The sequence below is a fragment of the Xiphophorus couchianus genome, chromosome 7, assembly GCF_001444195.1.
Source record: "Xiphophorus couchianus chromosome 7, X_couchianus-1.0, whole genome shotgun sequence".
NCBI classification, from domain to species: Eukaryota; Metazoa; Chordata; class Actinopteri; order Cyprinodontiformes; family Poeciliidae; genus Xiphophorus; species Xiphophorus couchianus.
The window spans coordinates 10833238-10848247 of record NC_040234.1 but is presented as its reverse complement, the minus strand read 5'-3'; the positions used below and the strand labels follow the sequence as shown (position 1 = coordinate 10848247).

Genomic DNA, 15010 nt, shown 5'->3' with positions numbered 1-15010 from the left:
GTTGATCATAGGTATACAGCCAGGGGGATAATTATGTGTTCCTCTGATGTTTTTCTGAGTTTGCTCACTGCATATAAATGAACAGTATTTACATTCAACTTTCAAAGAGAATATCTATCAAAAATACAAAAAAGCACAATACTTGTTAAAAACATATTACAAAACAAATAAAGGAAATTGATTTTGATGTCATTATGTGAAATAAGCACATGAGTATTTTCTTCCATTAAAACCTTTTGCTGGGGAGGTTCTTGTATAAATGGTGCCCTGAAAAATGAGCTACTGTTTTGCCAACCTGAGCCCCTGATCCATTTAAAATGCAGGAAATAATCTGACATCCAGAGGTGGGATAAAATACAGTGCAGCCTTGCGCAACACGCATAAGTTAGTATCCCTTATTGAAGCTGGACGCATTGAACTGCTGCTCAGTCCATGTTGGTGGAGCTCCCTGTTGACTCAACTTTTTTAGGGGACAACTAATAGAAAAGTTGCCCATGGCAACTACCCATGTGGCCTAATTGAAAATGTGGCATCAACTTTCTGCCACAACGGGGTTTATTAATTGCAGAGGGAAAAATAAATGTTTTAACTCATTTTACAAGTTTCTTCAAACAGTTTTGTAGATGTTGATGGATGTGGGAAAGAAGGATCTCATGTAGCGGTCAGTGTTACAGTGAATCAAGAGAGCCTTCTGACTGAAGACACTCTGTTATTGTATGACAGTCTAACGGACAGGATGCTAAGCGTTGTCTGTAAAATTCTTACAAGGAGGAAACACAAACCCATGTCCACGATGAAGGCCATGAACCAGCTGCCTTCAATCAGTGACTTTCGGGTCATACCACCATGCTAGATCTTGCCTGGAGGTATGAATAAGATCTTGAAAAAGCAAGATCTTATTCAATCCATTCCCATTGTGTTAGACTAAGCATTTAATTAATAATAAAAAAAGCAAACTTAGGAGGAAGGCTTGTGGTCACAACACCATCCCACCATTGTAGCTGTTCTTTAGTAGACAGGGTGATGTCAGCATATCAAGAAATCTGTGAACAGGATCATGAACCATAAAATCTGAGATGACAACTCTTTTATCCCATCCACAATGAAGATAACCCTTTGTGGGTTTTGCTCACAGCATGACATTGACCCAAAACATACAACCAGGTGACACAGGAGTGAACAAAGATGAAGCACATAAGGGCCATGGGGCCGAGGACCAGTCGGTTCCCGGACCTCTGTTCTTCTGCACATGTAAAGTTACCAAGAACCGAAATGATTGAGGTCGATAATTTCTTTTTGGATTAGTGGAGCAAACCCCCTCCTGAGTTAGTCAAACAAGGATTAACTATTAGAATTACATCCTTACCAGTAAATTCTAAATATTTCCACCAATTTCAAAGTCCTGTTTTGCTTATTTCACTTACTGATATGTACATGCATTTTTTAAGCTTTATCTAACTCACCTTTTCTGGATTCTTGGTAGATATTCTGTCGCTTTGCAAGAACATGTTCAAAATCAGGCTGTTCATTTGTTTGTAGAAACCTTTAAAGATTGGCAGCGGATCAAATAAATATTTCCCTCTCTGTATGCAGGTATTTGTTTGAGTTCCCTTTCTAAAGAATAACATTGTGGCTGTTGTTTTAGCTTGCTTATTTATTAATACAAATTTTTTGCAAGTAATTAAATGAAAAAACAAACAAACAAAAAACAAATAAACTTTTTTTCGGGCCAATTATACATCAGTGACTACCTAAAACATAATTGCAGGAATTGAATACCCTTTAACATGGTGTAGTTATCAACTAAGTCTATTTTAAGTTTTGCAGAAAATGTATTGTAAAGCACACAAATGTATGAATTTTGAGTGACAAAATGTCAGTACACCAAAATGAAAAGAAGTTCAGGATCTCTTGAATTAACTTCATTAATTCATTTTGTTTGACATTGTAATGTAAATAAAACACTAAAATTGTTAAAATATAAATATACATATATACAGTCATATTGGCAGTTGTTTTACATTGACTGTTGCATAATTTGAAGTTTTTTTTTAGATTTAAAATATAATTTGGAACAATTTCTCCAATTGTCAAATCATACAATTAAGATCAGTGGAATGATAAAATGACATTAACACAATTAAAATTTCATGGTTACAAAAACCCTGTGCAATGAAGTGCTAAAAAACTTGATGCTTTTTGCAATGCAAACCTAGCACCCAATACAAAAACGTTTAAATAAGTGAAAATGCCTCGCAGATTAATACAGAGAGGATTGTTAAAGAAAAATAGCTGAAAATGTTTTACATTTTATAATTGTAATTACTAATCTAACAGTCTATTGTCACAGTAATTGATAACATCTCGTGCCATGGTGTACTAAATGTAAGGGATAAATTTAATTACCTCAGATTGTGGCTTTGCTAGGAGAAAAAAAAATCATTATGTTCTTCTCCTTTGAGATTTACGTTAAAGTGAAATCCACAACGTTATCTCTTAACTTTTGTTCCCATCTTTACCCACAGTCCACATGATGTTGTAATCTAGGATTAACACTGCATAAACATTTCTTCTTCCCGTTTTACAGCACACCAACACCAGCGAGTTCAGAAACAGTTGAAGCCCCTGAGTTAGGTCAGTGTCACTGCTGATAACACTGCAACATGCTCAACATGCTTATTATAAACCTCATCAGGAACCGCTGTGGTTTCAGGGTTTGCTACTTACCTGTCTTGTTGTGTGTTTGAGCTTCACTTTAGTTCGGCTCAGCATGAGATTCTAAAACAGTTTAGGGTCAACATTTCATCACGTTGCAACCACAAAATTTTATATATTGGGATTTTATGCGTTGGACCAACACAAAACTTTAAGTGGATGGAAAATGACGCACATGATTTTTCACCATTAAAATTGTGTCACTCATTTGTATTCAGTGCCTTTAGTAAAGTGTAGCTTTCTGACATTGCCTAATAAGTTAAGAAATTAAATTATTAGTTAAGGTGGAGTGTGTGGAAGTACCCACTCCACCTGTGTGTAATTTAATCTCAGTATAAATATGTTACTTTTCTCTGAAGGACAAAATTAATGAACAAACAGGATCATGAAGGTCAAGGAACATTGCAGACAGGCCTGGGAGAAAGTTGTGGACAAGTTTAAAACAGAGTTAGGTTATAAAACATTAACGAGCATTACATTAACATAATAAACAAATTATGGAGTACTGTTTGGTCCATCATATCAAAAGGCCATTATCATTATCATAAATACATTGAAGTTTCTGGCTGCAACGCGACAGAATGTGGAATAGTTCATAATGAATACTTTTCCGAAGTGTTGTTTTTTATTTATTCAGAGTCAATCTGATTTAACACCCTGTTTTTTTTATACACACAATAAAAATGCAGAGGAAATGGATAAAGGAAAGGATATCACAGACGTCATTTCACCAGAGGTGGAAGAGAGTCCAGTGAGTGCACAGAGATTTTGTGTTCATTGTTGTGCATCACAAATGTTTGTGTTTTCCTGCAGGTTGATTACATGTTTTTTTTAATTTTTTTTTTTTATGGTACAGCTGTTCAATGAAATCACCATTCAGCCCACGGCTGCCCCCGTTCTGGAGCAGGTAGTGGAGCTGAGCATCCTCCTGACTGGAGAGGTCTTCAGCAACGAGCTCAGAGATCCAGCCAGCCTCAAGTTCCAGACGCTCAGCAGAGATCTTGCGGAAAAGGTTTGTCTCGAGCTCCATCTGCTTTCCCATGAGAGATTACGGCATTGTCATTGAACATAATCCAATTGCCTAATGCCCTGTGATTCCTTGCATTGTCTGTTTTAAATGCATTTTAACGACAGCAGTAGCTAAGCTTAGCACCATGGACTCAAAGCTTGCAGATTTTATAGTTTGCAGTTGGTAATGGTAAAATACTTATTTCTTGTTCTGAAAACACAGCTTTATAAGATTTCATGGGAGAAGATAAACCTTTGCACATGTAAGTATTTGTACAGATACTATTTGAAGCAACTTTTACAAGCACCTGGAAAATTTTGTAAATGTGTTTGTGAACATCTGTTGCATTAACCACAACTAGGAGCCACAATGTACGGTACTCCCAAATACAAACATAACTCATAGACAGCATCTTGGCTAAAAATCTGCATTTCTTTTTACATAATGGTTGTGTTTGTGTTGGTCTGCTTTCTTTGTTTCTGATTTTCTTCTTTTACCTTCTGCGGGGATTTTCAACATAAATAAATCAGCATTACATACCAGCACCCACCTTGCCTGCATGCAGTCTTGCATACCTTAAAGAGAACATGTGCTTGCAGACTGAATGTGTTTTCAGTCTTTTTTTTTCATCCTTTTGTCTGAAAGCTTTGATAAATTGGTTGAGGGAAGCAATGCATGTAGATTTATTTTATGTTGAGGAGCAAGACCTTTTCTTTGTTAAAGAAGATTATTGGTTACAAAGTGAAGCATCAATTAGAGATTTGTGGCCACTTCACCGCCTTTGTTTTCCTGTAAAGCGTCGACCTGTCACCTCCGAATTTTAATATATTTTTAAGAACTATAAGTAATTAGAATTTTATTCTTTCCTTTCTATTGTGAGCTATCAGAGACAATAGTCACTGTAAAACATAATTTTACTAGTTTTAAAATGATTATTAAATAAATTCATGCTTTGGATAGACTTTGGTATCTTATATTAGCAATTAGCACAGATAACTTGCTTGACATTACAACAACAGCTGTCTCTGTGTTTATGGAGGATGTAGACCCTCACCTTGACTTGGAGATTTACAAGTCTCTTTTATAAGTCCAGCCTAGTCCATAACAAACAGCTTGGAAGTTAAAATGGCTAAAACAGAATACCTTTTTAACCTTCTTGTCAGTCTTGCTTTTTCTCGCTCTTCTGCAGCCTGATTGAGTACAATATAAGAATCACTTCACGCATCTGTTCTCTTCCTCTGATGTAATTTTAAATTTAAAAGAGCTAACTTTGAGCCTTCTCTCAGTAACAACATGCCCACTGAAGAGTGTTATCAGTGCAGCCAAAGTCAGGACTGATAAAGCTAAAAATATTTGATGATGGTCACAAACTGATTTCTCTCTGCGTCTTTGCTTTAGTCACAGTATATTGGATTTGTGTCTCTGCAAACGAGTTTGTTACGACACTTTGAGAATTAGAACAAATCATGAGCAATTGCTTTAATCTCATGCCTGACTGTGTTTGTGCAGATAGAAGATGCTCTAGAGGGGCTTCCCGGCTTTAAGAGTGTGTCTGTAATCGACTTCAGGTTAGTTTCTGATCCCACACCTCATGTTTTGATGCCAATGCCATCTCTGCTGCCAGCAGAACTCTAACAGCTCCTTCCTGTTTATCTAGACCACAGAAGGACACTCAGTGGTGAGTTATTGTACTGTGTTGTTTAACCTTACATATCTCTTATCGTTCCTCAGGTAGATTTAGATGTATCACTAGTTGCACGTGTTAATGATCTTAGTGCGGCCACCCACCTGTTAAGTGGGATCAGGATGGGTCCTACCAAGTAACCAGGTGCTATTATGTGGGAGGTTTATAACCTCACGGAACTGAGTCAGAGAAGAGGTTTATGACATGGAGTGTGGGTCAAAAGAAAAATATCAAAGCTAATATGTTAAAAAGGCAACAGAACAAAAAACATTAAAACCATCTGGTATACAAACTGAAAAAAAAAGGAAAACAGATTGCAAAACTGTTTAAAAAGTTACAAAACCCACCATCTGAAAGCAAAACAACCATATTTTTACCTAATGTATTAATCAGTAGATCAGCACTTGCATAATTCCATTATTTATTCAAGATGCAACCTTGAATCAATAATGGAAATTTATCATGTTTTTGCATAACTAAGAAGCAACAATGATTTAAATATTGTAATGTATCTTTAAAAAATAGCTTTATGTTCATCCTAAATATGGACAAAAATGAAGCCATATAATGAGAAACATTGGAAGCTCAAAACACTGTCCTGAGTTGTATGCAACGAAATTTCGTTCTGTATACACCCCGTGCATGCAAAATGACAATAAAGTCAGTCTAAGTCTAAGAAATATGTATGAGCTGTTTTGAATACTAATATGTTTTAGTAGTTTATATAATTAACTTTGGTTGGATTAACTTGAAATATTTTTGTACTACTCTTCCGTGGAAGTTCTTTAAATTTGTGAACTTCCACACAATGAACTTCACAAAGTTCTCTAAATGTGTAGTTTTGTGAAGTTCTTTAAATTTCGTGGGCGTTTTTCCACTGCAGCTCTCCTAAGCCTTTTCCACAGAATTTCCAACACATTTGTTATTTTCTCTTCAGCCATTATTTTGTAGTTTTGTTGCTTTGTTTGGGCTCATTTTGTCACATCAACCCCCTCCATGCTTGAGGAGTTTGCGCTTTTATATTGCGCTTGGTTCTTGCCACAATTCTCTATTGTTCTTTCATCTGTTCAAAGGATGTTGTTACTAGGAATCTTGTGGTTGATTCAGCTGATCAAACCAACTTGCAACTGCAACTTTTTAAAGATATTTGACATTTAGCATGCTACCTGAGCTCTGTAGCATTTGAGATGGAGCTCTTGGATATCAATTTCTCTGAGTATTACACACTGATTATCATTGATATGTTAGAACATTCCTTCTTGGAGTGACTAGTTGCCATTTTGGAATGTGGAATCCTCTTTATTGAACTTTTATTGAACTTTTATTGGCATCGACATAACCTTAAGGCACTTCCCAGATTGACTGGCAGCAATAATTGGTTCTCTAAACTCATTGCTGATTGTTTTTCCTGCCATGCATTGAGTTAACACTCAAATCTGTGTGCTGCAAATCACCAGATGACTCAAGCCCAGGCTTTATAGCGTGGAGGACTGCTACTGATGTCTTTAGCCTCTATTTTTGCTTCGGTTTTGTTTCACAAATAATTACAGTTCAGGGTCTGGTGTGCCATGTGGAGTTGATAAAGGCCAGGTCATTTTATTCTAAAATTGTATTCGTGAATAATATCTCCCTCTGAAAGCGGATTTCAGTATTAGACTTAAGTTTGTTGCTGAGACTAAATTGGGAGGGAAACGGGATCTCTGAGTTTGCACATACTCAGCTGTCTGCCAGCAGCCTGTTAAGGTGGAGAAATAACAGCAGTCAAATCAAGGCTAATGAATGGCTTTTTCCAGGAGTGGAGGTCTGCTGTGAGGTTTTCACGTTTGTTATGATCATACTGGCATTTCAGCTGACTCGGGGGTTTTCATTCTAGAGACGCATGCTCCTGTGTTACAAGTAGACATAAATCACTGAAGTCGTCGGTGAACTCATTTTTACTGACTCTTAATTAAATCAACGGGTTAGTAATCTTTTCTTGAATACAGTGCCATAATATTGCTTGTGCCCACAGAGATATTATATATATCGTCATGATGTTTTCGCTCTGTCTCAGTGAATTTGCTGTTTCTCTTCTGTATGACATCATCATATTTGTGTCACCAGGTTGGATGGCATTGTGGTGGATTATGCAGTCACAGTAGCGGTGGACGGAGCCGGAGTGAGCTCTGAACAACTGAACTACCTGACCCTGCAGTCCAACCTGGTGGAGAACTCGTATCGAGAGATCAAGGATCCCCCCACAGTGGTCTACACCATCAGCAAGATTAAAAACATCTTCACCGAACCTCGTCACATCGACGGGCTGGAGAGTGGTAAGACTGCAACCCGCTGCGTTAATTTAGTTACATGTTGAAGCGTGGCTGTTTAGATAACTGTAAATGCTTAGAACTGGTTCGTGAATGCTTTGCAGATTTAAGCTGCATGTACCATTTCAATAAGAAATACAAGGATAGCTGTAACCTGCTTAATAAGAGTTGACCACAGAAATGGCAGTGACAACAAACACTTTAAAAATTATCTTTAGGGTGGTGTGAGGCCTTTCAAGAAAGGTGTGTAGAAGGTAAAATCTTCGTAAATTGAACAAAGTAAGTTATAACACCAATTATCTGTTTTTTGGGAAGGTTTTTTTTAGCCGATTTTTCTTTTGATTTATATTTGATAGTCAAAAGGGCCACAAACATCGAGCGACTTTTCCTCAGAAGCAGATTTGGAGGCAACTATTATTAAACTTGGCTAAAATAGCAAGCGTTCATGAAGAGTGATCCATATCATGTTATTTTAATTAAGAGCACACACAAAGAAATGGTAAAAGAAAACAGAAAACAATCAGCCAAAAATATATATGAATTGTTTTTTTTTTTTAACAGAGCAAATGTGCGACATGCTTTTAATGTTTCGGACAAACAGTTATTTAGCCCTGTCTACATTAATCAGATAACTTTTCATGGATTTTGATTCAAAAATAGGTTAATTTTAAATATGATCAAACACATTCACGTCTTCGCATGTTTTTTTTTCTTTCATGTTTGAAAACTAGCATGTACATTTTTAAATTATAAATTGCACACCATTACAAACTCTGGATGTAGTTTGTAATCTAGTTTTGTTATTGCAAAAAAATTTAATCAAAATATAATCTTTAGGTAATGATTAAGAAAATAAAAATGATATATTTTACAAAACATTTGCCAGGGAGTACATAAAGACTCAGAATGTATAAAATCTGACTTGTAATTTTAGTCAATTTATGCCTAGACCCATTTCTAAGTGGTTTTAGCCCAGTCTACTATTAATAAACCAGTTAACCATCAGCTAGAGAGTAAAAGTAATAGTTTAGACCAATGGCACTTGTCATAATATAACTTTTTATCTTCTTTTTAGGTGACATAGCAGCTCATTTTGAACTGAAATTGAACATGTATGAATGAAATATAGTTCAAAAATCATTTAAAAATTGCTCATGTTTTTATTTCCCTGTACACTAGACTAGACAAATATTTTCTTAAACATTTAAGAGTCATACAGGACCCTGCGGTGTTGTCATTTATCTCTGGTTTTATACTCATTACACTTGCTTCCTGCAGATTTACAAAGCAGAGGCTTACAACCACAGGAGTGGCCACCAACAGCAGTTGTTTCAAAAGCATTGGTTAGATTTGGCCGGTAATATTTGGACATCTAATTAAAGGGAAACTGAGATGAATAATGGGCTTTTCCATAGTTAAACACTTTTTTTTGCTTTATTCTTCTAAGCACATTTAGCTAAGTGCAGACAGAAGATCAAAGGTGTACAACACAGACCTTTTTCACAACATAATGACATGGCAGAGAACCACTTCTGTCTCTGAAAAAAACAATCCTTTTTTTTCTTTCTTTTTAAGAAGACCAGTTGAGAAATGGCTCTAGCACCAACCCTAGTAAAGTGCCCAACCCCACTTGTAACTTTTGGGATATTTTGCAGACATCACCACGTTTTCTTATCCTCCAGCAAGTGAAACACTCTGGAAAAATGCATGTGTGGTTTACAAATCTGTGGAAACCACTGGGCTTTGATAACGGTCTGACACTGATTATGTTTGTCTTTGATGTGAATAAAGTTTTGTGCTACAGAGCACACCTGGGATCTGTAATGTCTAATAGTTAAAAGAAACACGTTTTTTTTAAGAGCTAGTTACAAACATGCACTGACTGACCAGATCAGCTAAGTCAGCTGGAGTTGTAACACGCAAAGGAAAAGCAGAATTAAAAGCTTTGCAGCTAAGCTTTCAAACTTTTGGAGCCACTAAAGAAGGAAGCACCATTCAGGTTGACATCACAACATGGTTTGTTTCCTTCTCTTTAAAATATTTAATGCTCTCTGGAACATAATATGGCTTTAATATCATCTTGCTTCATGGACGATTAAAGTGAACTGGTTTAAAAGCAAGAATTTGGGCTCATGTAGAGACATTGATGTTTTATCTAATAATGTAGAAGCAGAATAGAAACATTGCATCTTTGAAAATGTTAAGTTAATTTTAGAGTCTCATATATGCTGAGACTATAACATAAGATAGAGGGAAATAGTGCCAATAGTGCATATCTGCATGCAGCTCTGCATTTATCAGCACTCAACCATTAGGGCATTAAAATACAAAATGTTGTTGTTAATAATACATTTTATTTGGTAAATATGTATTTTAGTCTTGACTTGTTGAAGCTGTACTCTGGTGCAGCAGTCATTGTGATGCGAGCAACACTTCCTGTGCAGGTATAACGCAGCTTAACACCTGTCAGTCTCAGTAGCGCAGGTTCTTCTCTGTTTCTCACATTGCTCCTTCTTGTAAAAGCGTAGCGTGACAGTTTGGATGGAGATTAAGATTATGCTAATAGCTCATTAGACCTAATGTCTCTACACGACCTGATTCTCATGTTCAACACGCTATATCTAAGTGACGTTCCCTGAGTAAAACAGACTTTGATATGAAGAATTTGTATAATTTGTCCTTTAAAAATGCACAAAATTTATAGTCTACTATGGATTCAAGCAGACTGTAAGTAGGTTAGCTGGTTTTTGCGGGTGGGGCAGTGGGCTCTTGAATGATGTGATAATGCCTATCCCATCTCCTTGTCCTGCTTTTAATTTTTTCCATGCTCATATTGTTAAGGCAAGCCTGTCATTCGTTTACTGTGTTTGTGAGATTCTCTGGAGTTCGATGCTTTCTGATGCCTACGTTAGTTATAGACTGTGACATTAAAAAAGGAGGCTAAACACCCATATGGCCAACATACTGTATGTGTCTGCAGAGCCTAAATGCACAGCTTGATTATAGTGCAATGATAGGTTTTACTTGCAGTGCCTAATATTTACACCCAGAAAAGCTGAAATGTAAGACAGCAATGGTGAAACAACAACAAACTTTGGCAAACTCTGTCTTGTGAAAATATTTTAACTTTGGCCATGTTCCTTTTTTATGTGACAATGTGTTTGAATATTTTTTTTCTCCACTGGTTCCACAGTGTCTGAGATTCCTGAGCCTGTCAGCGCTGCACACGAAGTGACGGTGAGTGGCCACCTCAACGATCTGCCTGCAGATGGTCTACTTTAGGCTCCACCAACTTGATAAATCACTCATGTTTGAGGTTGCTGACCTTTGCAGCATGACTGATGTTCCGATAACCTGTAAATGGCTTGAGATGTTATCCAGACTTCACCAGCCAGCAGATGAGCTCCCCTGGACGGATGAAGTGAAGGCTTTGAGGATTAGGCTGGCTCTTGCCATACTAATCTACTACTATTCTTGGACAGAAACAACAGTGCAACACCAGAATTAAGTGACGAGTACCATCTAAAATCTTCCATGGTCATATGGGCTTTCTCATGCATATCAACGCTTGTTTTGCACAAGCACTTGGTTCATTTTTCTTTTTTTTATAAATAATTGAACTAAAAGCTCTTAATTGCACCAACTAAACCCTTTCTGAATTAAATTTGGAGTTGATTAAATTGATTTTTGTTTTCATATCTTACTGATATAATTACAGGCTGTCACTGTGTCATTTCATGCTGTATTTATCATTCTTTTAAACATCAATAACAGCAAACGGCAAGCAAGATTTCCATAGGAACAGTAAGCAATCTCAATACTAGCTAAAATCAAATAACTGAAATATTTTGCAATAGTGACTTGGTTATTCAAACCTGATGTTAAAAAAGCTGAAAACTAACATTTCTAAAATATATTTTTCTGAATGTAAGGCTTTAATTCTACCAATATCTGAAATCAGAAAAGATAAAAATTACAAATATAAAAATGTGAGTATTTAAATCATTAGCCAATTAAAGAGAAACACATGCATACGTTTTGTCTGAATGTGTGAACAGATCCCATTCTTTACTATGAGTCCCACCTCGTTAATCCAATATTACTAACAGGATTAGCTCTGTGGTTCCTTACTGACGTGTGGCAGGCGAGCTAGCTCTGGCCATAAGAAGTGTCAAAGCTCTTAGAACCAAATCTGCTGGTAGACAGTTTCCAGCTCTAGACAAATAAATTGTTTTAAATAAAGTAGCTGTTTCCTGAACTACATTAGGACATTTTAATCAAGCCTTTAATTAACAATATTACAAAATTCTGTTTCTTTGACTAAACTAGAGTGGTGTAAGAAAGCATTTTTTGTTAACATGTAACACACCTGCCCCTGTTGTCTTCCAGTCCATTTAAAGATAACTGTATAATGTTTAGTTTTGTCTAATGGAAAGAGTGTTTTCCAACTGTCGCATGGCGTTGATTCAGGAAGGAAAAGTTCAGCCCCAAGTAAACAGATTCAACAGAATGAATTATATTATTTGCATGTGACATAGAACAGATGCAAACTATAGATTACAAGATGAGTGATTCTATTATCAGGCTGTTGCTAAAACATCCAACAGTCATTTAAAACAATGAATAAAGATGACCAGAGACTGGGAACAGAATTGGTTCCAGGTTGTCCAATGCAGAATACAACCCCTGGCAAAAAGTATGGACTCACCAGTCCTGGATGAGCACTCATGCAGACATTTCATGCTGTAAAACAAACCCAGATCAAAAACATGATACAATATTAAGGTCGTTCCAAAGTGCAACTTGTTGGCCTTCAGGAACACTCAAAGAAATGAAGAGAAACTATTGTGGGAGTCAGTGAATGATACTGTTATTGACCAAGCACAGGGAAATAAATATGGAATCACTCAAGTCTGAGGAAAAAAGTGTGGAATCACTCAAATTGGAGGTAGAAAAAAAAGGACACACCCAGTCTATTTCCGTTCCCTAAATGGACACCTGCCCCAGATTAGATGTGCCCGTTAGTGTGCAGTTCAAAACACCTGCAGTCATGACACCTTGGAGGGCTGCTGGACGAAGTGGAGTGGTGAGAACCATGGCTCCAACAAGAGAAATGTCCCTTGAAACAAAAGAGAGGATTGTGAAACTCCTTGAGGAAGGTAACCCTTCACGCATGGTTGCTAAAGATGTGGGCTGTTCACAGTCAGCTGTATCCAAGATATGGACCAAATACAAACAGCATGGAATGGTTGTCAAAGCCAAGCGTACTGGTAGACCAAGAAAGACATCAAAGCGTCAAGACAAACAACTTAAGGCCATTTGTCTTGAAAACCGAAAAAGTACAACTAAACAGATGAAGCATAAATGGGAGGAAGTTGGAGTCAATGTATGTGACCGAACCGTAAGAAATCGCCTAAAGGAGATGGGATTTCAATACAGGAAAGCTAAACGAAAACCAGCATTGACACCTAAACATAAAAGAACGAGACTCCAATGGGCTAAGGAGAGGCAATCATGGACTGTGGATGACTGGATGAAAGTTGTCTTCAGTGATGAGTCAAGAATCTGCATTGGACAAGGTGATGATGCTGGAACCTTTGTTTGGTGCCGTTCCAGTGAGATTTATGAAGAGGCCTGCCTGAAGAAAACAACCAAATTTCCACAGTCCTTGATGATATGGGGCTGCATGTCAGGCAAAGGCACTGGGGAGATGACTGTGGTTAATTCTTCTATCAATGCACAAGTTTACATTGACATTTTGGACAGTTTTCTCATCCCTTCAATTGAACAGATGTTTGGTGATGATGAAATAATTTTCCAAGATGACAATGCATCGTGCCATCGGGCAAAAACAGTGAAGGCATTCCTTGAAGAAAGACACATTCAGTCGATGTCATGGCCTGCAAATAGTCCAGATCTCAACCCAATTGAAAACCTGTGGTGGAGATTGAAAAAAATGGTCCACAAGAAGGGTCCAACCAGCAAAGCTGATCTGGCAACTGCTATCAAAGAGAGTTGGCACCAAATTGATGCAGAATACTGTTTGTCACTCATCAAGTCCATGCCTCACAGACTGAAAGCTGTTATAAAAGCCAAAGGTGGTGCAACTAAATACTAGTGATGTATTTTGAATGGTCTTTTGTTTATGCGTTTTTCATGATTCCATACTTTTTTCCTCAGAATTGAGTGATTCCATATTTATTTCCCTGTGTTTGGTCAATTAAAGTATCATTCACTGACTTCCACAATGTTTTCTCTTCATTTCTTTGAGTGTTCCTGAAGGCCAACAAGTTGCACTTTGGAACGACCTTAATATTGTATCATGTTTTTGATCTGGGTTTGTTTTACAGCATGAAATGTCTGAATGAGTGCTCATCCAAGACTGGTGAGTCCATACTTTTTGCCAGGGGTTGTAGAGATATTGTGATCCAAGCATCATATCTGCACCTAAATGTGTGCAGAACGGGATTCTTGTGGACAAAAGAATCGTCCACACACATATTTGTAAAACACATATATTTTACAAATATGTGTAAAATATATTTTTACACATATATACACACATATTTGTAAAATATGTGTCTTTTATGTGTAAAAATATATTTTACACATATATACACACATATATTTGTAAAATGTGTGTGGACATGTCCTCACATGTTTCTTGTCCATCACTGAGCTACTGACACCCATATGTGCCATGTGCTGGGTATGTAAAAGACTCTATCAAATGCCATCAAAAACTGTTAATGCTTTTAATGTGTCTGAGACATACTATGTCTACTGATCTTCACTAACATAAAGCTGTAAAAGGGATAGAGGTACATGTTAAGCGCTTATGTGTTTTGCAATCAGTCTGCAGTATTGTCTTCAGTTTTTCTATTTGTGGATGGATTTAGCAGTTTGCCAATGAAAATAGACCTAATAAAGGAATAATGAGAGGGAATCCAATCAGATTACCTCCACATCTAACTCCCTTTAGTGTGAAGTACGTGGCCAATCTGATCCTTCTGTCTGCAGGAAGGATCCATACATGGACTTGTGTTTAGCTAACAAAGCCTATTTGTGTTGCAGGGCATTGACCTATCAGAAGTCTTGACCCTGGATCATCCTACTGGCGGTGGATCACCACCACCAGCAGGACTCAACACCCTGGCACCAGAAGAGAACATCATTATTCTGGAGGAGAGTGAACTAGCGTCACCCGAGGCGGCACTCGCCACCAATCCACCTGAAGCTGGTAGTAAGTTATCGACTTTCTTTTCTTGAGCTTTGAAATAGACACCAACTGTTGCT

The 15010-nt window shown here is 37.1% G+C and overlaps 1 protein-coding gene across 2 annotated transcripts in view; it reads left to right on the top strand.

The window, feature by feature from the left end:
- The window catches only part of impg2a (interphotoreceptor matrix proteoglycan 2a), a 33303-nt gene that overhangs the window by 2525 nt on the left and 15768 nt on the right, over positions 1 to 15010 (top strand). For both annotated transcript variants that reach the window (XR_003596371.1, XM_028024383.1), the window contains exons 4-11: positions 2588 to 2634; positions 3405 to 3466; positions 3572 to 3727; positions 5234 to 5292; positions 5382 to 5402; positions 7512 to 7720; positions 10908 to 10951; positions 14789 to 14957. Coding sequence is in view for 1 of the 2 variants with exons in the window: in XM_028024383.1 (XP_027880184.1) it covers positions 2588 to 2634; positions 3405 to 3466; positions 3572 to 3727; positions 5234 to 5292; positions 5382 to 5402; positions 7512 to 7720; positions 10908 to 10951; positions 14789 to 14957 (767 nt within the window). In the remaining variant the exon portion in view is untranslated. The remainder of the gene's footprint in view (positions 1 to 2587; positions 2635 to 3404; positions 3467 to 3571; positions 3728 to 5233; positions 5293 to 5381; positions 5403 to 7511; positions 7721 to 10907; positions 10952 to 14788; positions 14958 to 15010) is intronic.